Source organism: Balaenoptera physalus (genome assembly GCF_965194825.1).
Source record: "Balaenoptera physalus genome assembly, chromosome: 7".
In the NCBI taxonomy this organism is placed as follows: domain Eukaryota; kingdom Metazoa; phylum Chordata; class Mammalia; order Artiodactyla; family Balaenopteridae; genus Balaenoptera; species Balaenoptera physalus.
Window position 1 is genome coordinate 121086889 of NC_138886.1, and position 22247 is coordinate 121109135.

General features: G+C 37.1%; 1 protein-coding gene across 12 annotated transcripts in view; it reads left to right on the forward strand.

Moving 5' to 3' along the window:
* The window catches only part of NEK1 (NIMA related kinase 1), a 223059-nt gene extending 202536 nt beyond the window's left edge, over window positions 1-20523 (forward strand). For all 12 annotated transcript variants that reach the window (XM_082468835.1, XM_082468834.1, XM_082468832.1 and 9 more), the window contains 4 exons: window positions 2025-2233; window positions 3243-3373; window positions 3547-3679; window positions 19277-20523. In XM_082468835.1, the coding sequence (XP_082324961.1) occupies window positions 2025-2233; window positions 3243-3373; window positions 3547-3679; window positions 19277-19290 (487 nt within the window). In that variant the 3' untranslated portion in view covers window positions 19291-20523. The remainder of the gene's footprint in view (window positions 1-2024; window positions 2234-3242; window positions 3374-3546; window positions 3680-19276) is intronic.
* The last annotated feature ends 1724 nt before the right edge of the window (window positions 20524-22247 follow it).

The window sequence follows — 22247 nt, forward strand, 5'->3', positions numbered from 1 at the left end:
CCAAACTTTATCTTTCAAAGGTTGACTTTTGAATTCTCTGTCTGTCCAGTGGTTAACACTCCATGCTCTCACTGCCGAGGACCCGGGTTCAACGCCTGGTTGGGGAACTAAGATCCCATAAGCCACGCAGCGTGGCCAAAAAAATAAATAAAATAAAGGTTGACTTTTTTTTTCCCCCATAGAGTTCTGTAGATTTTTGCTGGTGCCCTCAAAATTTGGAGGAAAAGCTACCTTTTTATCCTTGCTTCTTCTGCTTGGCTGTAGTCATTAAGCACTTTATGTTGTATTTTTATTAAGCCTGTTGGATAACAGGACAACACTTCAGCACCTCTGTGGTTGACAAAATCCTTGGTAACAGTTTTTTTTCCTCAAAGTTTTTATAAGTCATCAGTTTTTATCTGAGTGAATATAGCTTATTTGTGGCTTATATTCTTTTAATAACGAGTTGATGACAGAATTTTATTTTAAAATTTAAGTTAGAAGCTTTTAATGTTATTTTTTAAATTTGAAAACTAAGTTTTTTTCAAGTAAGTTACTCCATATGCATATAGGGAAATTTCACTTGACATTTTTCTTTGGAAAATATGCATTTTTTTGATCCAAACCTTGCTTATGATCATATAATAAGAAAACCTACTAAAAAGAAAATTCAGGACCAGGGTTTAAAGTATCTGAGTCAATTTTTTGAGTGCTCACTTCGTAAAAGATATTAATCCTCTTACACTTTTCTGACACTGGCATAGTTAGCAGCCCACTAGCTTTAATACCATCTGTGGTGGAAACTAATTCCTCTCCAGGAAGATTTTACCAACCGGTTAATGCCTAGTCACATAGCAATGGCACCTAGCAGATGTGCGTGGTATGTAAGTCTGGTAATTAAATATTAAGCTAACTGCTCCTAGGATGATCTGAAAGATTAGACACTGTCCTTCTCATTCTAATTAGATGATGTTTGCTTTTCTTTAACTGCTGCAAAGTCAAAGTGTAGGAGTTTGTACACATATGTACAAAATAAAGATACTTCTACATTAAAAATTATTTTTCTGTTAATGAAAATTTTGTATGAGGTCTCGCATAATAATATTTATGTTTTAGCTCTTCAGTAAGTATTTGTTTATTCAGTTAGAGTCTAAACTTTAAGAAAGGGCTTCATCAGCCTTGTGTTCTGCTTAATATCGCTTTTCCACTATTGAAATCCTCACTGGGGGTCCCTAATCTTTCAGAGGACTTTATGTATCTAAAACTCGAATTAACTGTTAGTCTCCAAGTTTTTCCATTTGCGTGCCCCAGGGAGCAAGAAGCAGCTCCTCGGAGGAATGGAGCCGCTGAGTGTGGTTCTTGGGTCTTGTAGACGTGGTCAGAAGGCCTAAATCTCAGTCTCGTTTTTGTCATTTATTGACCATGTGGCCTTGACAAGTCACTTGAGCACCTTGATCCATAGTTTCCCTGTTTCTAAAGTGAGTTTTGTATGGATAAAATTTAAATAGGATAAACAGCTTTAATAACTAAGGTATTATACGAATGTAAGATATTACTTGCATAAATCAGTTCATTTCAGCATCTGTAATTGCACGAAAGTAGAATTAATACTCTGGGCAGTGCCTGGAGGGCAAGACCCCCGCAGTGAGGCTGGTGCACAGCTGTCGCACATCCACACCAAGGTTTTGCTGAACCTTCAAAACTACATGAAAGAAAAATATGTAGTCTGGCTCTTCAATATTGAAACATTCTTTCAAAACTTAAGGAATTAATAATGTTGATAGTTACATGATTCTCTCTGACAAATCAGGACCATTTTATACAAGTCATCTTCGGGTGTATGTATTCCAGAAGATGTGTTGTGTGCTTTGTTTATCAAATGTGTGAATCCTCATTTCCTTTGTTAAAAACTGTGTGTTTTTTCAGATTTCTTTTTACCCACCACGAGTACTTTTACGTAGAAAGGAGCGCATGTATATTGAGTTGAAGTAAAGTTTCAGAAAGGTAAAGTTTTGGTAACGCTCCATTTAATTTTTAATTCTCAGTGCGTTTGAAGAGGCTGACACAGACTTACAAGCGCTTCAGGCCTCCATGGAGCAGCTGCTGCGAGAGCAGCCGGGGGAGGACTACAGCGAGGAGGAGGGGTCAGGCCTGAGGACCAGCGACGCGGAGCAGGCCGCCACCGGCACGGACGCGGGCGACGAGGACGACAGCCCCAGCAGCGGGAGCGCTCTCAACGAGGAGTGGCACTCGGGTGCGTGCTGGCCCACACTGCACGCAGAGTGTCTCTTCCTGGCCTCCGACACGAGCCCCTTCCAGCCTTAAGTGAGGCTGAAGCCTGCTCTGCGTCGCTGACTTGCGTCCACTCTCTCTTTTCACAAAGTCTCCATACGTAGTTGTCCCATTTCTTTTCCACTAAAGTATGGAAATGCTTTTTTGAAGCATTTTTATCCTGTTATCCTCCACTTCTTGACTTATTTTCCTAGTATTAAAGATAGTAACTTAGTTTTCTTAGCCCTTTATGCTTTACAAAGGGCTTCCACATACAGTGCTTAACCAGCAGGGTTAAACTGAAAGAGTTTTTAAAACCTTGACACTTTTTTTTTTTTTTTGGTTTGGAAACAGTTCCGTGTTCATATCATTGACCCTAAGATGCATAGAAAATTTGTGTATTTAAATGACGATTTATTTGAGAAGACGAAGTAATGTGAAAAGGACTGATTCTGCATTCATTTTTTTTTTACTAGAATTTTTCAAATTACCTTGGGCGTGTACATGACATAAAACATATAAAGCATTTATAATACTTTTTAAGTGCCTTCCAAGTTTTATGATATACATCTTAGGTCATCTGTATGCTCGTTCATGTTTTGCCCCATGTTTAATATCAGGTTTTTAAAAATAGAGTTGGTTGCCTCAGTGCAGAACATATGGGTATGCTTTTTCCTTTTTTTTTTTTTTTTAGCTAAATTCAGTGACGTCTCTTGGAAAAGTTTTTATTCTAACCTGACTTACTGTTTATGTCTATAAAAGAAAAGATTTCTAAAGTAACATTCCTGTTAAGACAAATTTATATATACGTACATTGATTACCTATATAAATGACAAGTATTATAATGACAGAAACTTTATATTGAATGTACAAGTAGTCTATCTCAATGACAATATTCACGTGTCACAGGATTTTAATCAATTATGGTAAGAATTATTTTATTCAGTCTTTTAAATCATAAAATGTCTTCTTTTTTATTTATGTTTTTTAGATAACAGTGATGGTGAGATAACTAGTGAATGTGAATACGACAGTGTCTTTAATCATTTAGAGGAACTAAGGCTTCACCTAGAGCAGGAAATAGGCTTCGAAAAGTTCTTTGAGGTTTACGAGAAAATAAAAGTGAGTAAAATGTCACTTAAAACATTTAATTTTGAAATATGCTCTGTTTGAATTACTAGTGAAATGACAGTGATTTTTATTGGTCAGTAGACCCATTATAAATAATAAACTAAGTCTCCAATTAGAGGAGGTTAACATTCAAATATTAATTTATATTTGGAAATTTGGTATAGGCTGTTCATGAAGATGAAGATGAAAATATTGAGGTTTGTTCAACAGTAGTTCAGAATCTTTTGGGAAATGAACATCAGCATCTTTATTCCAAGATTCTTCATTTAGTTATGGCAGATGGAGCCTATCAAGAAGGTAAGATTTCCTCACATCCTTATATTTTAAATAAATGTGCAAAAAATAAAATGACAAATGTAAATTGATGAGCTTATATCACGTGCATTTTGGTGAAATCTATATTGGAATTATATCTCGTACTTTTAAGCAATTAACTGTGTCCTTCTCTTTGACTGATTCTGACATAAGCTTTTATTGGCTTTATTGGGTTTTTTTTAAGTCAATATTTTAATTTAATTTGCAAGTAACATTTGAATGAGATTTTTAAAAAGCCTCCTTATTGGACAGCTCTAGAAATTAGAATACTTTTTTATTAAGGAGGCAGAATTAAATTTTTAGACACATACGTAAAATTTCTCCTAACTAGAACCAAATGTAATCTCTTCTGTTCAGAGTAAGTAGAGTTCATCTACAGTGATTTGAGGGTAAACCATTTTTATATTTGGAAAATGTTTACCAATAGAATCACTCAGAATGTGTTAGGACTTTATTAAAAGTTACTAAAGTTACAAATATTTTTCCCCTTGAATTGGTCAAGAGCGCTAAGCATGGGACCTAGAGACCAGAGTTACACTCCCGGCTCTGACAGGCTGGTCACAGGACACAAGGTGATTTATTTTGCCTCGAGTTTGTTTCCTTTGCTATCAGATGGTGCATGACCTCCAATCTCATGCACTGTGGTGGGTTTTCAAAGTGTTTATGGAGGCCCCCGTGGGCCTGGCACTTCATTTCTGTGGCCACTGAAGGGCACGGTCTGTGCTTACGTGTTGTGTACAGTTTCCTTGGGAGATAAGACAGATAGATAGGAAAGGAAGTGTAAAACTATACATAGAAGTGCTCATTCTGAAATGTTTTCAGTGCAGTAGGAATTAGAGAAGGGAGATCAAACCGGGAAAAATGGAAAGAAACGTAGAGGGCGTGACTTGTAGGGAAAAGAACAAACCAGCGATTCCTGTGTGTTAGGGTTAGACTGACTGTATTAGGAGCTTCCTGTTGAGAATTAGTCTTTGTGATTGACACTGTGAAATGTGTAAGGCACATGGAGGAAACCAGTGAAGGTTTCTGAAGTGAAAGGACTGACGGAGTGGAAGAGGCAGCGGGAGCACCTGATGGAGACGGTAAGGCAGTAGGCATGAGTTGGTGAGGACCCGGACTTCGCGTTCAGAGGGGTGTTCAGTTCAGGTATTGCAGAGCCAGGGTTTTATTAAAATATTTGACATTTTGACTCATGAAAAATTAAGTCTGCTAAAATCACAACTCAAGAATGCTTTTTATTTTGGGAGAAACTTTATGGTTATGTAGACTTACTTACATTAACTGTAAGCTCAGCAAAAAATGTTTCTTGAGTTGCTTTAATGGAAGTAAAAGTCTTGTTAAAATTCTAATAGTTATCGTTAAATTGAAACTAGAAAATCTTCAGGTAGAGTAAGTACTTTTTTTTTTTAATTTATTTATTTTATTTATTTATTTTTGGCTGCGTTGGGTCTTCGTTGCTGCACGCGGGTTTTCTCTAGTTGCGGTGAGCAGGGGGCTACTCTTCGTTGTGGTGCTCGGGCTTCTCATTGCGGTGGCTTCTCTTGTTGCGGAGCACAGGCTCTAGGTACGCAGGCCTCAGTAGTTGTGGCACACGGGCCCAGTAGTTGTGGCTCGCAGGCTCTAGAGCGCAGGCTCAGTAGTTGTGGCGCACGGGCTTAGTTGCTCCGCGGCATATGGGATCTTCCCGGACCAGGGCTCGAACCCGTGTCCCCTGCATTGGCAGGCGGATTCTTAACCACTATGCCACCAGGGAAGCCCAGTAAGTACTCTTATAGCTTCAGACCCCACTGCATTTTCATTACTTTTCTTCTTAAGCTAACAGAATAACTGCCAAGGAGTAGTTCAGGCCATTAGCAGCAAGGAACAGATTGAATGTAAACCAGTCCTTTTTGTAAGCCAGCAGTTAGTGCTGCCTGTGTGCTTCACTATGTAGTAGTTCAGATTATCAGAAATAGGCACAAACAGGATCATGTTTTGTGCTTATGGTGTGGTTGCTATGAAACCTATCAGTAAAAATTTAAGGGAGCTCTTCTTTATTAAAAAAAATGTCAAAGGACAATAAAATAATTCCAGTTTGGGGAAAAAATATAAGAACGTACTTATCCAAATAAATGTTTAGTGTCTTCAAAGCAGAGATACAGACTTATTCTAATGAAGGTATTCCATTACACAAAATATCTTGAAACTTCTCTTTCAGAAATTCCCTGACAGCTTATATACCAGATTCTTTTGATTGTCTTTCTTGATACAAGTCTATTCTGAGAGCATTTAATTTTTTTGGAAAAAGCTTAAAGTTACTTGCAACCAAGTTTAGTGAATGAAGTGGGTAATCAAGATAAATGATATGTGATCTTTTTAAGTAACTTACCATGCAGTAATGAGCCTAATTTGTATAATTAGTTTGTAAACTGATTTGGAATATTTTGAACAAGAATTCATTTCTAAAAATATTTGTCAAAAATTAATACTATTACTTTAAAGGTACGATTTGTAGACTAAAGTCAAGGATTTAAAGTGTTGATGCGTAATTTTGGCAGTATAAATTTTCATAAGATTTATTTATATTCCATCTCGTTCCCCCAGAAAAGGTTTAACTACATTATATATAGTACAATGTATATATGTGTGTGTGTGTGTGTGTGTGTGTGTGTATACACACACACACACACACACACAGAACAAACTGAAATTAAGTTAGAAACAAGTGTTTGGGAAAGTCAACATATCAGGCAAATGAATACCTCAGGCAAATGAGTGCAAGCAATATAATATTAAGCCAAGTTGAAGTAGGAACAGAAAGTTCATGGTCAAAGGGTCTCTACAATTTGGGAAAATAATTCACAAATTTGGTGCTGAGATTTGTAGCAAAGCAGGAAACCTAACTAATTACTTGAGACAAAATATGTTCGTTACTCAGAGGACAGCTCTTTTTGGTATTGAAACAAAGGGAAAATGTCCAGTGAGTCTTTTAAAAAGGGGACTATTATACAGTGTTCCTCAAACTCGGGTAACATGTGGAGACCTCTAAAGGGGAAAATACTTTGTCAGACTCCAAGAATCTAAGTCCATAGACCTCAGTGAAAAACTCAAGTCTTAGTCTTTGCAAATGTCTGTCAGTTGTGTTTATTACTATAAAACATGGGTTTTTTTAATATATATAAAAAAATATTTTTATCAAAACGAATATATAAAATATAAACATTATCTGGAACTTGTATATTCCTGATTCGATTGAAATCTTGGACACCATTTTATAAAACAGTCCTGTTATGGCCTGAAAACATTCTCAGTAACTTTTACAATATTTGGATTTCATAGGAGCCTTTCTCATAATATGGCATGTGGAAGTTAATGGCATGAGGCCAGAAAAATGATTGCATTTGAGTGGATCTGTGGAGAGTATCAGACTAGCTCTGTTCATACTCAGACTGCGTCCTTCAGGCAGTTCTCACAAGTATCGTTTCAAGATGCTTTTCATAAGTAGTCAGCAACAGTGTGCTTGGGAGTTAGCGTTGCTTGACAGGTATTTGGAAAACTTGTCCCTTCCATGGAGAAAAAGCACAGTCAGCTGAGCCACGAGGTAGAATTGACACCGTCCTGTGACAGCTGAGTGGTTTCAGAAGGACACATGCCTACACAGAAGGCCATTCCCTTGCAAAGCACCACCAATCATGCCGGCTAATGCACTCCTCAAGAAGCAGTACCAGGTTTTCTCTACCACACAAATGAAAGGGCACGAGGACCCCGAGTTCTGGATCATAAAGCCTGCAGTAATTCCTTTAGCCTGGAAAAAAATGTAAAGCAGCTAAACGTATCAACTCACTAAGCTGGTTGTAAAATGTATATTGAATTCTCTAAATCAGCCATCCCCAACTTTTATGGCGCCAGGGACCGGTTTCATGGAAGACAGTTTTTCCACAGAGTGGGGAGTGGGGTGGGAATTGTTTGGGGATGGTTCAAGCCCATTACATTTATTGTGCACTTTATTTCTATTATTATTACATTGTAGTATATAATGAAATAATTACACAACTCACCATAATGCAGAATCAGTGGGAGCCCAGAGCTTGTTTTCCTGCAACTAGATGGTCCCATTTGGGGGTGATGGGAGACAGTGACACCCAAAGTGTGTTGCTTATGTCCAGTCTACCCCATTAGATGTAGCTTAATTGTCACTTGCCACTCACTGATAGGGCTTTGACATGAGTCTGCAAGTAACTGATTTATGATGGTCTCTGTGCCGTCACACCTCTCTGCTAATGATGATCTGTATTTGCAGCCGCTCCCAGTGCTAGCATCACTGCCTCAGCTCCACCTCAGATCATCAGGCGTTAGATCTAGGAGTGCATGACCTAGATCCCCCGCATGCACAGTTCACAGTAGGGTTCGCGCTCCTATGAGAATCTAATGCTGCCGTTGATCTGACAGGAGGCGGAGCTCAGGTGGTAATGTGAACAATGGGGAGCGGCTGTAAATACAGATGGAGCTTCACTCACTGGCCCACCACTCACCTCCTGCTGTGCGGCCTGGTTCCTAACAGGCCATGGACCGGTACCTGTGCGTGGCCTGGGGGTTGGGACCCCTGCTCTAAATAAATTAACTTGCTGTTTTGTATTGTTCATCATATGACACTTAAATGTTAGACAGTGATTGGATTTAGAATAACTATTTTAAAGCCCTTTTTTTTAAAATGAAGGTCATGCATTTATTCTTTTTTTACTGAAGTATAGTTGATTTACAATACTATATTAGTTTCAGGTGTACAGCATAGTGATTCAGTATTTTTATAGGTTATACTCCATTAAAAGTTATTAGAAGATAATGGCTATAATTCCCTTGCTGTACAATATATCCTTGTTTCTTATATATTTTATACAGAGTAGCTTGTATCTCTTAATCCCATGCCCCTAATTTGCCCCTCCCCCCTTCCCTTTCCCCTTTGGTAACCACTAGTTTGTTTACAGTATCTGTGAGTCTGTTTCTTTTTTGCATGTATATTCATTTGTATTATTTTTAAAGATTCCAAAGTAAGTGGTATCATGCACTATTAGACTTTCTCTGTATGACTACTTTCACTAAGCATAATATTCTCTAGGTCCATCCGCATTGCTGCAAATGGCAGGATTTCATTCTTTTTTATGGCTGAGTACTATTCCATTGTATATATGTACCACATCGTCTTTATCCATTCATCTGTTGATGGACGTTTAGTTTGCTTCCATATCTTTACTATTGTAAATAATGCTGCTATGAACATTGGGGTGCATGTATCTTTTTTGAATCAGTGTTTTTGTTTTTTTCAGGATATATATACCCAAGAATAGAATACTGGATCATATGGTAGTTCTATTTTTAGTTTTTTTCCATAATGACTGCACCAATTTACATTCCCAGCAACAGTGTACAAGGGTTCCGTTTTCTCCACATCCTCTCCGACATTTGTTATTTGTAGGCTTTTTGGTGATGGCAGGTGATGACGTGATACCTCATTTTGATTTGCATTTCTCTAATAATTAGTGACGTTGGACATCTTTTCATGTGTGTTAGCCATCTGTATGTCTTTGGAAAATGTCTAGTCAGGACTTCTGCCCATTTATTTCTTTATTTATCTGTTTTTTAATTTATGGCTGCGTTGTGTCTTAGTTGTGGCACACGGGGGTCTTCATTGAGGTGTGTGGGATCTTCCATTGCGGCGCAGGCTCTTTCTTGTGGCATGCAGGCTTCTCTCTAGTTGTGGCACGCAGACTCCAGAGTGCACGGGCTCTGTAGTTTGCGGCACATGGGCTCTCTCGTTGGGGCACACGAGCTCAGTAGGTGTGGTGCACGGGCTTAGTTGCCCCATGGCATGTGGGATCTTAGTTCCCTGACCAGGTATCAAACCCACGTCCCCTGCATTGGAAGGCAAATTCTTTACCACTGGACTACCAGGGAACTCCCTCTTCTGCCCATTTTTGATTAGGTTGTTTTTTGGTTTTGGTTTTGGGTTTGTTTTATATTGAGTTGTATGAGCTGTTTATATACTTTGGATATTAATCCCTTATTAGTCATATCATTTGCAATATTTTCTCCCATTCCAAAGGTTGTGTTTTTGTTTTGCTGGTGGTTTCCTTTGCTGTGCAAAAAGCTTCTAAGTTTAATTAGGTCCATTGGTTTATTTTTGCTTTTATTTCTTTTGCCTTAGGAGATGGACCCAAAAAATTATTGCTGTGACCTATGTCAGGAGTGCTCTGTGTGCTCTTCTATGAGTCTTACCGTTTCAGGTTTAACATTTAGGTTTTTAATCCATTTTGAGTTTATTTTTGTATATGGTGTGAGGAAATGTTCTATTCTCATTCTTTTACATGCAGCTGTCCAACTTTCCCCAGCACTACTCCTTGAAGAGAATGTCTTTCTCCATTATATGTTCTTACCTCCTTTGTCATAGATTAATTGACCATAGGTGTGTGGGTTTGTTTTGGGGCTCTCTGTTCTGTTACATTGATCTATATGTCTGTTTTTGTGCCAACACCACACTGTTTTGATTACTGTAACTTTGTAGTAGACAGTAAGTCCCCTACATATGAGTGAGTTCTGTTCTGAGAGTGCATTCGTAAGTCCAATTTGTTCATAAGTCCAACAAAGTTAGCCTAGGTACCCAAATAACACAGTCGGTTATATAGTACTGTACCACAATAGGTTTATAATACTTTTCACACAAATAATACGTAAAAAACAAAGAAACACAAAAAATAAAATATTTTTAATCTTACAGTACAGTACCTTGAAAAGTACAGTAGTCCAGTACAACAGCTGACATCCAGGGGCTAGCATCGAGTGAACAGGCAAGAAGAGTTACTGACTGGAGGGGAGAGAGGAGGTGGGAGATGGCAGAGCTGAAGGATGGTCAGCAATAGGAGACGGAGGGCAAGCTGCAGTTTCACTCACGCCTGACGCTGATGGCACAGGTTCCGGTTCCTTGCTGGATTCAGTTCTATCTACCCTCTTAAAAAAACGATCCAATGATGTCTGTGTAGTAGCTCTTTTTTCCTCATCATAGATGACATGGTAGCACTGGATTGCATTCTGAACGGCTGCTGCAACCTTTGTGTACCATTCTATGTTTGGGTCATGAGCCTCAGAGACTAACAGTGCTTCCTCAAATAAAGAAAATCCCCTTGCCATTTATTGCGTCGTGAATCTCTTCGGTTCTTCAGTTACTTCTTCTTCCTCTTGTAGCTCCACTCTCAATTATTTTCACTTTTCTTTCCATCGTTATCGCTTGGCACTTCTTAGCCATACCAGCTACACACCGCTGCCTTTACATGTGCTTCCTGGGCTTGAAATAAAGATACTGTGTTACTGTACTCTATACAGTACTGTACAGTAACGTACACAAAAGCACAACCACTTGTAGAGGATGCGTGCATGTGACAGTGTACACCAGACATGTGAACTAATTTATGTGATTGGACATGAGAACGCACGTTTACATCTTTGAAAGTTTGCAACTTGAGTGTTCGTATGTAGGGGACTTACTGTAGTCTGAAGTCTGGGAGGGAGATAGCCTCCAGCTTTGTTTTTTTTTTTTCCTCAAGATTGCTTTGGCAATTCAGGGTCTTTTGTGTTTCCATATGAATTTTTGGATTATTTGTTCTAGTTCTGGGGAAAATGTCATGGGTATTTTGATAGGGATTGCATTAAATCTGTAGACTGCTTTGGCTAGTATGCCATTTAACAATAGTAGTTCTTCCAATCCAAGAGCACAGGATATCTTTCTATTTCTTTGTATTATCTTAAGTTTCCTTCATGACTATTTTACAGTTTTCAGTGTATAGGTCATTCACCTCCTTGGTTAAGTTTATTCCTATGTATTTTATTCTTTTTGATGTGATTTTAAGCAGGATTTTTTTTTCTCTTATGATTCATTATTAGTGTATAGAAAAGCAACAGATTTCTATATGTTAATCTTGTATCCTGCAACTTTGCTGAATTCATTTATTAGTTCTAATAGTTTTGGGGGGGTGACTAGGGTTTTCTTATGTAAAGTATCATGTCATCTGCAAGAAGTGATAGTTTTACTTCTTCCCTTCCAATTTGGATGCCTTTTATTTCTTTTTCTTGTCTGATTGCTGTGGCTAGAGCTTCTAACACTATGTAAATAGAAGTGGCAAGAGTGGGCATCCTTGTCTAGTTCCTGAATATAGAGGAAAAGCTTTCAGCTTTTCACTGTTGAGTGTGATATTAGCTGTGGGTTTGTCATAAATGGCCCTTATTATGTTGAGATGTGTTCCCTTTATACATACTTTGATGGAAATTTTTATCATGAATGGATGTTGAATTTTCTCAAATGCTTTCTGCACCTATTGAGATGATCATGTGATTTTTGTATGCTTCCCTTTGTTAATGTGGTGCTGTCACATTCATAGATTTGCAAATGTTGAACCATCCTTGCATCCTGAGAATAAATCCAACATGATCGTAGTGTATGATCCTTTTTATATATTTTTGGATTTGGTTTGCTAATATTTTGTTGAGGAGTTTTGCATCTATATTCATCAAAGAGATTGGCCTGTAACTTTCTTTTCCTGTAGTGCCTTTGTCTGGTTTTGGTATCAGGGTAATGGTGGCCTCATAGAATAAATTTGGGAGCATCCCATCCTCTTTAATTTTTTGGAATAGTTTGTGAAGGATAGCTATTATTTCTTAATATGTTTGGTAGAATTTCCCTGTGAAGCCCTCTGGTCCTGGACTTTTGTTGGCTGGGAGGTTTTCTTTATTACAAATTCAATTTCACTACTAGTGATTGACCTGTTCAAATTGTTTCTTCTTGATTCAGTCTTGGCAGGTTGTGTGTTGCTAGAAATTTGTCCATTTCTTCTGTCCAATTTGTTGGCGTATAACTGTTCATAGTATTATGATTTTTTGTTACCTCTGTGGTATTGGTTGTTATTTCTTCACTTTCATTTTGTTTATTTGGGTCCTCCTTTTTTTTTGTTTGTGAGCCTGGCTAAAGGTTTATCAACTTTGTTTATCTTATTAAAAATCAACTCTTAGTTTCATTAATCTTTTCTATCTTTTTTTTTTTTTTGCTCTCTTTTATTTATTTCCTTTATGTTTTTTCCTACCTTCTGCTGACTTTGGGCTTTGTTTGTACTTCTTTTTCTAGTTCCTTTAGGTGGTAGTTTAGGTTGTGTTTTTGAAGTTTTTCCTGTTTCTTGAAGAAGGCCTGTATCCCTATGAACTTTCCTCTTAGAACTGCTTTTGCTGCATCCAGAAGGTTTTGGAATGCTGTGTTTTTATTTTCATTTGTCTTGAGGTGTTTTCTGATTTCCTCTTTGATTTCTTCATCGACCCATTGGGTTTTTAGTAGCATGGTGTTTGGTCTTCATGTGTTTGTTGTTTTCCCTGTTTTCTTTCTGTAATTGATATATGGCTTGATATAATTTCTATCCTCCTAAATTTGTTTGGAACTTGTTTTGTGGCCTAGCATGTGATCTATCTTGGAGAATGTTCCATGTGCACTTGAAAAGAATATGTACTCTGCTGTTTTTGGATGTAAAGTCCTATAGAGATCTGTTAAGACCAACTAGTCTATTGAGCTATTTAAGACCACTGTTGCCTATTGACTTTCTGTCTGGATGATCTGTCCATTGATGTAAGTGGGGTGTTAAAGTCCCCTACTATTATTGTAGCATTGTCAGTTTCTCCCTTTATGTCTGTTAGTTTTTGCTTTATATATTTAGGTGCTCCTATATTGGGTGCGTGTATGTTAACTAATGTAATATCCTCTTCTTGTATTGATCCGTTTATTGTTATAGTGTCTTTCTTTATCTTTCTTTATGGCCTTTGTTTTAAAGTCTATTTTTGTCTGATATATGTATTGCTACCCCCACTTTCTTATCATTTCCATTTGCATGAAATGTCTTTTTCCATCCCCTCACTTTCAATCTGTGTTTGCTTTTAGCCCTGAAGTGAGTCTCTTGTAGGCAGCATATTGAAGGGCCTTGGTTTTTGGGGTTTTTTAAAATCTAATCAGCTACCCTATGTGTTTTGATGAGAGCATTTAATCCATTGATATTTAAAGTACTTAATTGATAGGTATGTACTTACTGCCATTTCTTACTGTTTTCTGGCTGTTGTAGTTCTTCTCTGTTAATTTCTTCCCTTATGGTTTGATGATTTTCTTTAGTGGTATGCTTTGTTTCTTTCTTTTTGATTTTTGTATATCTATTGTAGGGTTTGATTTGTGGTTACCATGGGATTTATATATGTTGGCATGTTGACCCATAATTATATTTACTTGTTTTAAACTGCTAGTCATTTAAGTTCAAATGTATTCCAAAAGAGCTACATTTTTTACTCCATCTCCCACATTTTGTGTTTTTTATGTCATATGTTACATATTCATGCTTATCCCTTAACTGTTCATTGTAATTATCGTAGCTTTTAACATTTTTTTTGTCTTTCAGTCTATGTACTGGCTTAAGTGGTTGATCTTCAATCCTTACCATATATTTGCTTTTCCTAGTGGGATTTTCCCTTTCTTATATGTTTTTACTTCTTTTCCATTTAGAGGAGACAGTTCAACATTCTTACTAGAGTCAGTTTAGTATTGCTGTACTTGTTTAATTTTTGCTTGTCGGAGAAATTCTTTCTCTCTCCTTCTATTCTAAATGATAATCTTTCTGAGTAGAGTGTCCTGGGTTGCAAGTTTTTCCCTTTCAGCACTTTGAATATATATTGCCACTCCCTTCTGGCCTGCAAAGTTTCTGCAGAGAATTCAGCTGATAGCCTTATGGGGGTTCCCTTTTATATAACTCTTTGTTTTTCTCTTGCTGCCTTTAGAATCCTCTCTTTAACTTTTGCCATTTTAATTATGATAGGTCTTTGTGTGGGTCCATTTGGGTTCATCTTATTTGGAACCTCTGTGCTTCCTGTACCTGGATATCTATATTCTTCTACAGGTTTGGCAATTTTTCAGCCATAATTTCCTCAGATACATTTTTGATCCCCTTCTCTCTCTCTTCTCCTTCTGGGACCCCTATAATGTGAATGTTGGAACACCTAATGCTATCTCAAAGATCTCTTAAACAAATTTTTTTAAATGAAAGCAATGAAAGCAATTTTTCTTTCTCTTGTTCTGATTGGGTGGTTTCCATTGTTCAGTTATACCTTCCAGATCAGTTGTGCAGTCTTCTGTATCACTTAGTGATTCATTTCCTTATAGTGTGTTTTTATTTCAGCTGTTGTAATATTCATTTCTCATTGGCCCTTTTCTATATTTTCTAGTTCTTCATTAAAATGTTCAGTGTTTAGATCAATTCTTTTCCCTAATTCAGTTAACATTTTCTTCACTAATGTTTTGAATTTTTTATCTGGAAAATTATTTATTTCTGTTTCATTATTTATCCAGAGTTTTCTCTTACTCCTTGAATTGAGAGCAGTTCCTCTGCCTTTTCTTTCTTTTTTTTTCTATTTTTTAATTTTTTATTGAGTGTAGTTGATTTACATTGTTGTTTTAATTTCTGCTGTACAGCAAAGTGGTTCAGTTATACATATATATATATGCATTCTTTTTTTATATTCTTTTCCATTATGGTTTATCCCTGGATATTGAATATAGTTCCCTGTGCTGTACAGTAGGACCCTGTTGTTTATCCATTCTATATATAATAGTTTGCATCTGCTGACCCAAAATTCCTAATCCATCCCTCCTCACCACCCCATCTTGGCAACCACATGGCTGTTCTCTATGTCTGTGAGTCTGTTTCTGTTTTGTGGATAAGTTCATGTGTGTCATATTTTAGATTCCACATATAAGTGATATCATATGGTACCACTTGAGTAAGTGCCAACAGTGGCACCTGCTACCCCACCCGGCTCTGCCTCAGGCCTGGGTCACCTCTGTGTCCCAAGGTTCAGTCTCTTCCCCAGTCCTTGCTGCCCCAGTTCCAGTGCAACACTGTGGCTTGGAGTGAATGGGTCTGGAGAATTGGCTGTGCTCGGGCTGGGGTTGTGTGATGAGGTGGTCCCGGGAAGAGCCTCAGCCGTTAGAGCACACCTCTCTCTGCCCTGCCTCTGGGGCCAACACTCAAGATCCTCACGACTGGACTCCAGGCTTCTCCAGCCCTTGTATTTGTCACAGCATCTTCCAGCCAGCCGACAGGGCTTGTGTCCTCTGTCTAGGACCCCATGACTGGGACCCCCAGGCTATGGCTCGACCCACTTACTCCCCAAGGCAAGTGTCCATCACTGCAATCTCCCTTTTCCTCTGAGTCCCCTCCCAGGGGCACAGGTCACGACCCAATCTCTCTTCTTCCCATCATAGCAGATTCTCTGAGATCTTTCTTACAGCCTTGGTTGTACAGCAATCCGGCTAGTTTCCAGTTCGTTTTCAGTGAGAATTGTTCCACATGTAGATGTATTTTTAATGTGTTCCTGGTGGGGGTGATGGTGAGCTCCACATCCTCTTACTCTGCCATCTTGATCTCTCCCTTTAGAGTCCTTCTTATTCGAAATTCTTATACTGCAGATCTAGCTCTCTTTCCCCAGACTGTCGTCTTTTAGGTCACATCTTAGGAGATAACAGTAAAACCATGTCATCTGCATATGGTGCTTAGACACTTTTATTTTCTGTGTTGGTGGTGGGTAATGAGGGAGGGAATGAATAACGATATCTAGTACACCCAATAGTGGTATCAGGGGCAATAAGTTAGAAGTTAAAAAGATTTTCTACAACACATTTCTGTTTTATTTAATCAGAAATTATGTGAGTCCTCAAAAGACAGCCTGAACTGTACAACACCCCCATACTGTCACAGTGCAGGTGTGGTGAGCACCTACTCTATACAACTCCCTCATATCGTCACATTGCAGATTTGCTAAGTGCCTACAGGTGTAGCAATTGGTAAAATTAATGCCACTTAGTCTTTAGCTAGGTACTGGCTAGGCTAGAGTCAGAGATCAAATAGAGATAGTACAATGTGTGAACTGCTTTATATTATTTCTAAAAAATTTATTCTTTAAGGAGAGGAGGAGCCAACTGTAGACAGTGATAGAATGGCAAAGGCCAGCAGCACGTCCTCATGTAGAACATTGATCTTAGCAGTCCAAGCTTGTAAACGTCTAAGAAGGAAACAAAGACCTTCCTTCTACATTTATTTTAGATAGAATATTGTGCTATTTATGTGATGAGATTCTGTACACCAGTTATAGTGAAGGAATGAAATTTTCATCTATCACTTGGATAAGCCTCACCAATATGATGAGTTGAATAAGTAGTACATGATACCATTTGTATAATATTTAAAAACAATTTTATTTAAATGTGCATATATGTAATAAAAATTAAAAGCCATGGGAAGGAAGGGCACACATCAATTTCAGGATACTGATAACACCCCTCAGGAGGAGGAGAAGGCAGTAAGATGGGAAAAGGGTGCTCTCTCTCTTTAATGTGTTTTTCTTGAATCAATTATCCAAACCAGTGTGGCCAAAAGTTAACTTTTACCAATTCTAGATATTAGGTACCTGTGTGTTCATTAGTTTATTCTCTGTACTTTTCTGTTTGAAACAGTTTGTCATTGTAAAAACATAAGTAAATTATAGTACACAGCAATAAGTGTAACACTGAAAGCAAAAAAATATGTTGCATAAAGTGATGGTCCAGCTATATTGGAAGAAATAAAAGTGTCAGGATAATGCTTCCCAGGGGAGAGGACGTCAGAGCTGGATTTTGAAAGATAAGTGAGGATTTATCCCCCAAGGCATATGTCTACTTGTACATAGAGGGGTGCCAGCTGTTGTACTACAGGAACTGTAAGCTCTTCAGTGTTACTAGAGCATATATTATGGGGACAGCTGGGGAAGATGGGCAATGGAAGTAGACAAGGCTAGAAGTACTTAAAAGGCCAGATCTGAAGGGCAGTGCAGTCCACATAAGGAGCACAGGTTCTGTCGTGAGCCTGTGGGGAGCTCGTGAGGGGTTTCAAGCAGTGCAGTGATTAGAGATGACACTTCGATTTTAACGGACGAGCTCTTTCTGGAGTGTGAAGATAGTGACTGTTATGTAAGGTTAAATTAAGCAGTCTGTTTAAGTCACTCCACCATGTTTTTCTAGACTAATGAAAAATTGGAGATAACTAGAATGTCTATAAATACAAATGGTTAATTTAAATACGCCATATCTGTAAAGAAAATACTACACAGCCATTGAAACTGACATGGAATATATCTATGATTTATTCATTTTCAACATTTTATTGTAAAATTCTTATCATATGAAAATGTTGAAAAAACTTCAGTTACCACCCATATGCCCACCATCTAGCGTCTTCCATTAACATTTTATAATCTTGCTTTATCACTTATTTGTCCATCTTTCCATCCATTATGTGTTTTAAAGGGAAAAACTCGAGTCTCAGAACTGCGTCTTGTTGTAATTTTTTTTTTCACACACACACACTGTATTTTATTTTTACAAGAGATAAATAGACTGACACCAAGCATTGTACATGGATGGCCACAACAAAAGCAACAACGATTGCAATTACCAAACATGAAACACACTCATACTATGTCATAATATTGACATTCAGTCCAGTAATCCTCCACTGTAACAGCTCCTTTACTTTGCAGTGAAAATTGATTTGTATATTCTTTGCCTCTGAGTCCTTGTGGGATTTTTTTTTTTAAATTCAAACAGAAAGTCACAAAAATTATACTCATCCTCATCAGTTCACTCAGTCCCATGTAATTAATTTTTTTTTCATCTTGATCTTTTGTTAGCCCTTTTATGAGTTCATCAGTTTTTCATTAGAGTTCTGAAAATGCTTATTCATTCAGTTCAGCAGTACAGTCAGTTACCAGAAACCTGTACTTGTCAGAGTCTTTTCCATGAATTTCTTGAAGATGAGACCCTTTTATAGGAACATATTTGCAAAAGCATCAGAGTACACCCAGAACTGTCTGTAAATGACAAAAGACTTAAAAATGACCACGGTTAAAGATTTGATGTAAGTTCATAATAATGCAGTTGACAAGAAAATTAGTTATTTCTGAGGTATACATTTTAAAGTAATAACTAGGATTATGACTTATAACATTATACCAGAACATATAAGATTTTTAGAAATTTCATGTAATGTCTGAAACATTTATATTAACATATTTCCATACAGATAACTCAATCAAAGTTTAGATTCTTCCATTAAAATTTTATAATCTTGCTTTATCACTTATTTGTCCATCTTTCCATCCATTATGTGTTTTAAAGGGAAAGACTCGAGTCTCAGAACTGCATCTTGTTGTAATTTTTTAAAACATATTTGGGTATGCATAGATAAGCAATCTGGGAAGATTTATATAAAACTATTAGCTTTGGTTGTCTTTGGCTGATAGGTGATTTTTGCTTCCCACTTAATTCTTTATTGTACTGTCTGAATAGTTCACATTGAGTGTGTGATATTGTAATAAAAACTACCTTTAAAACTACAGTAAGGCTCTTTTCCTTTAGTGTGACAGAGAATGAGTTTTTTACTAAGTAAATACATAGAGCTTGATTTGCAATGAGTGAATTAAATTTTTTTCTTTTTTGTACAGATAATGATGAATAATCCTCAGAACATTCTTTAATCCTCAGCGGAATGAAAGCATTTAAACTTTGGCTCATCAGAATAACAAGCTTCAGTGGGAAATGTAGCGATTTTTTATAAATGAAATATTAGATTTAAAATGGGCATACTAATTGCATGAAAATGATGGAGAAACATGCCATTTTTCAATCAAGATTCTAGTTTTTTATCTATTTTATTTTGTTGAGTTCTATAGTCATCTCCTACAGAATATATACTTTATTAAATGTTCCAACCAAAGTGTAAGACACAGTGATCCAGACTGGACTTAATGGCTTTGAAGAAGATGTACCATGCAGCAAGGTAATTTTTACTTTCAGCAAATGTCTTTAAGTTGAAAGAATAACTTCTGTTGTGAAAGACTTGCCTTTGCTTTTTCAATTACGCATTTAAGCATGACCCTTTTTTCTGTCTACTTGTTTTCATGGCCAGCAATTCTGGATTAAATAACCTTGTCGAGGGCTCTATTTAAATCTTAACATTTCGAAGATGGAACTTTTAGCCTTAAAGTTTATATTCTCAGTCCTTTTTCAACCAGTGTTGTCTCCTGAACTAGCTGAATGGAAACAGGCTATAAAAACAGTCTTAGAAGTCATTGAAAAATTTGATTACGAAAGAATAGCAAAAATATATTCCCTGATATTTAAAAAGTTGGTTAATTACTTTTGTTTCTTTTTGAGGACCAGAACAAGGAAGACTATATCTAAAAATTAGTCTCTGAATTTTAACATTGATCTAGCATATAGCATAAAGTTGCCCTTTTGGTTTTCAGCTTCCTCTCATGCATGTGCTTTTTAATTGAGATTCAAAAGGAGAAAGGAATCATTTTTATTTTGACAGTGTGACAGTTTTGGTAACTAGTATTGCAAAGGGGGGAAATGTTTACCTTTTCAATACCATTATGAGAAAATTTTGTTAGGTCATTAAGACAATGGTCACACAGCTTCAGTTGCAATATGCCAGGTATTACATCATTAGAGATGTCTGAAGTCCAGATGCTTTTAGTAATAAAAGCAGAATTTTGGAAACTCTGAGAACAAAGAAGCCTTATTGGCATAATCTGTGGTTTGAACAGTAAAATCGTATGTTGCAGCACTATCAGTAGTATGCTGAATTAATTATGTATATTATTTCTAACATCCAAAGCTAAATACTTGATTTTTATATGTTTGTTTATTTTATGATATTACTATTAAATTTTTACTATCTACCTGATGTACACTATTGGTTGTCTTTTATTTATTAGCACTGTTATTAATAGAATGCTTTTACAGAGAGCTGAGAATACTTTTGATTATTTTACCTGAACATTTTATTTTCTTTTTCAATAGAAGAATATTTGAATTCTGTACTTTAATTCTCTACAGTCCTAAATGATGATAATGATTTGTGGGAGTGAGTATTTTTAAATTCTTAACCTAGAAATGCAAGTAGGAGTATAACACAGTAGAAAGAGTTGTTTAGCCATATTTCAAAAGATGTCATCTATATAAGAATAGGGGTGACAAATAGGATATGTGCCATCTTCAGTCAATTGGTAGTGAGTGGCTCTGGGGCGTTATTATGGAAAGGTTTTCTGTGCCAGTGGTAAAGAGGGTTTTTATTGTTCAGTAAGGTCTGTTGTAGGTGTTGGAGGAGGAACATGGAAGCATCTATAGATTCATAGAATGTTAGAGCGAGCGAGGGCTATCAGGATAATTTAGTATTATCTACATTTCTCAGGCGAGGGCACTGAGTTGTCACATGAGTGAATTCACTTGTGTAGATGGCCAGGGTCAGACCAGTTCCTGGCCTTACCCTGTGCTATTACTTCCACATTCTTTTAAAATTGATCTCCTCTAGAGAGTGAAAAGGAATAGATTTAATAGGAAAAGGTACATTTAGCATTAATGCATTAAGAATTCTGCAGAGATGTTCTGTTTCTGGGAATAGCACACTATTCTAATTTACCTCGCTATTGAAAACAACTTTTAAATGTTAAATAAAGTTGGCTTTTTATCCATAAATTAGCACATACTCTACCCTTTATCACTTCATTGATGGATCTTTCAAGATTGCTTGTGTATGTGTGTGTTTAATATATACTTGAAAACAGAAGAGGTAAGAAGGTGAATTGCAAGGCCATCACTTTGGAGAAAGCCTCAACCCAGAGATGAATATTGGAGAGAAAATAAGCACTTTTGACTGGAACATATGTCCAGTGCCTCTCACTTGGGTAGAGTGGGCTCACAGAGCAAAGGTGCAAAAGGTAAGGCCAAGCATCCACCACACTGGAGAATCGTGTAGGAAACCCTGTGTCAAGGTGAGACTCCAGAAGGCTACATCCTCACAATCAGGGAGAACCCCAAACTCAGGGACTGTCAGAAGAGAAGAGGACCAAAAATCCCTTGGCAGTTGTAGCCACAAACCAGCCATCAACTGGTTTTGTATCTTGAGCAACAAAACCTGGGTGGGTCGGGGAATTTAGACTCAAACATAATTTAAGGTGGTTCCTGATTGGTAGTGCCTCGTGAACCCAGCAGAAGCCATTCCAGTGCCTCTCTGAAGGAAGGCACATTTCTTTTGTGTCTTGAAAAGCACCATAAATAAAATTTTAAGAGCAATGATAAACACAGAGTTAAAGATACAATAGTACACAAGAAATCAAGACAATGTAAGTGGGAAATAGCAGGAACAGGATATGCACAGACTTTAGATTTGGAATTATCAGAAATGTGTTATAAAGCAACTATATTTACTGTGTTTAATGCTAAAAAGTGATGTAGATTTGAAGAACCAAATAGAATTCATTTACATGAAAAATGCAATAACCAAAATTTAAAAACCAAGTGGACATACTTGGCAACACACTGTATGTGGCAGGGAAGAGAATTAACAAACTGGAAGAAATTATCCATAATAAAGCAAACAGAGAGAAAAAGTTGGAAAGTATACAAGAG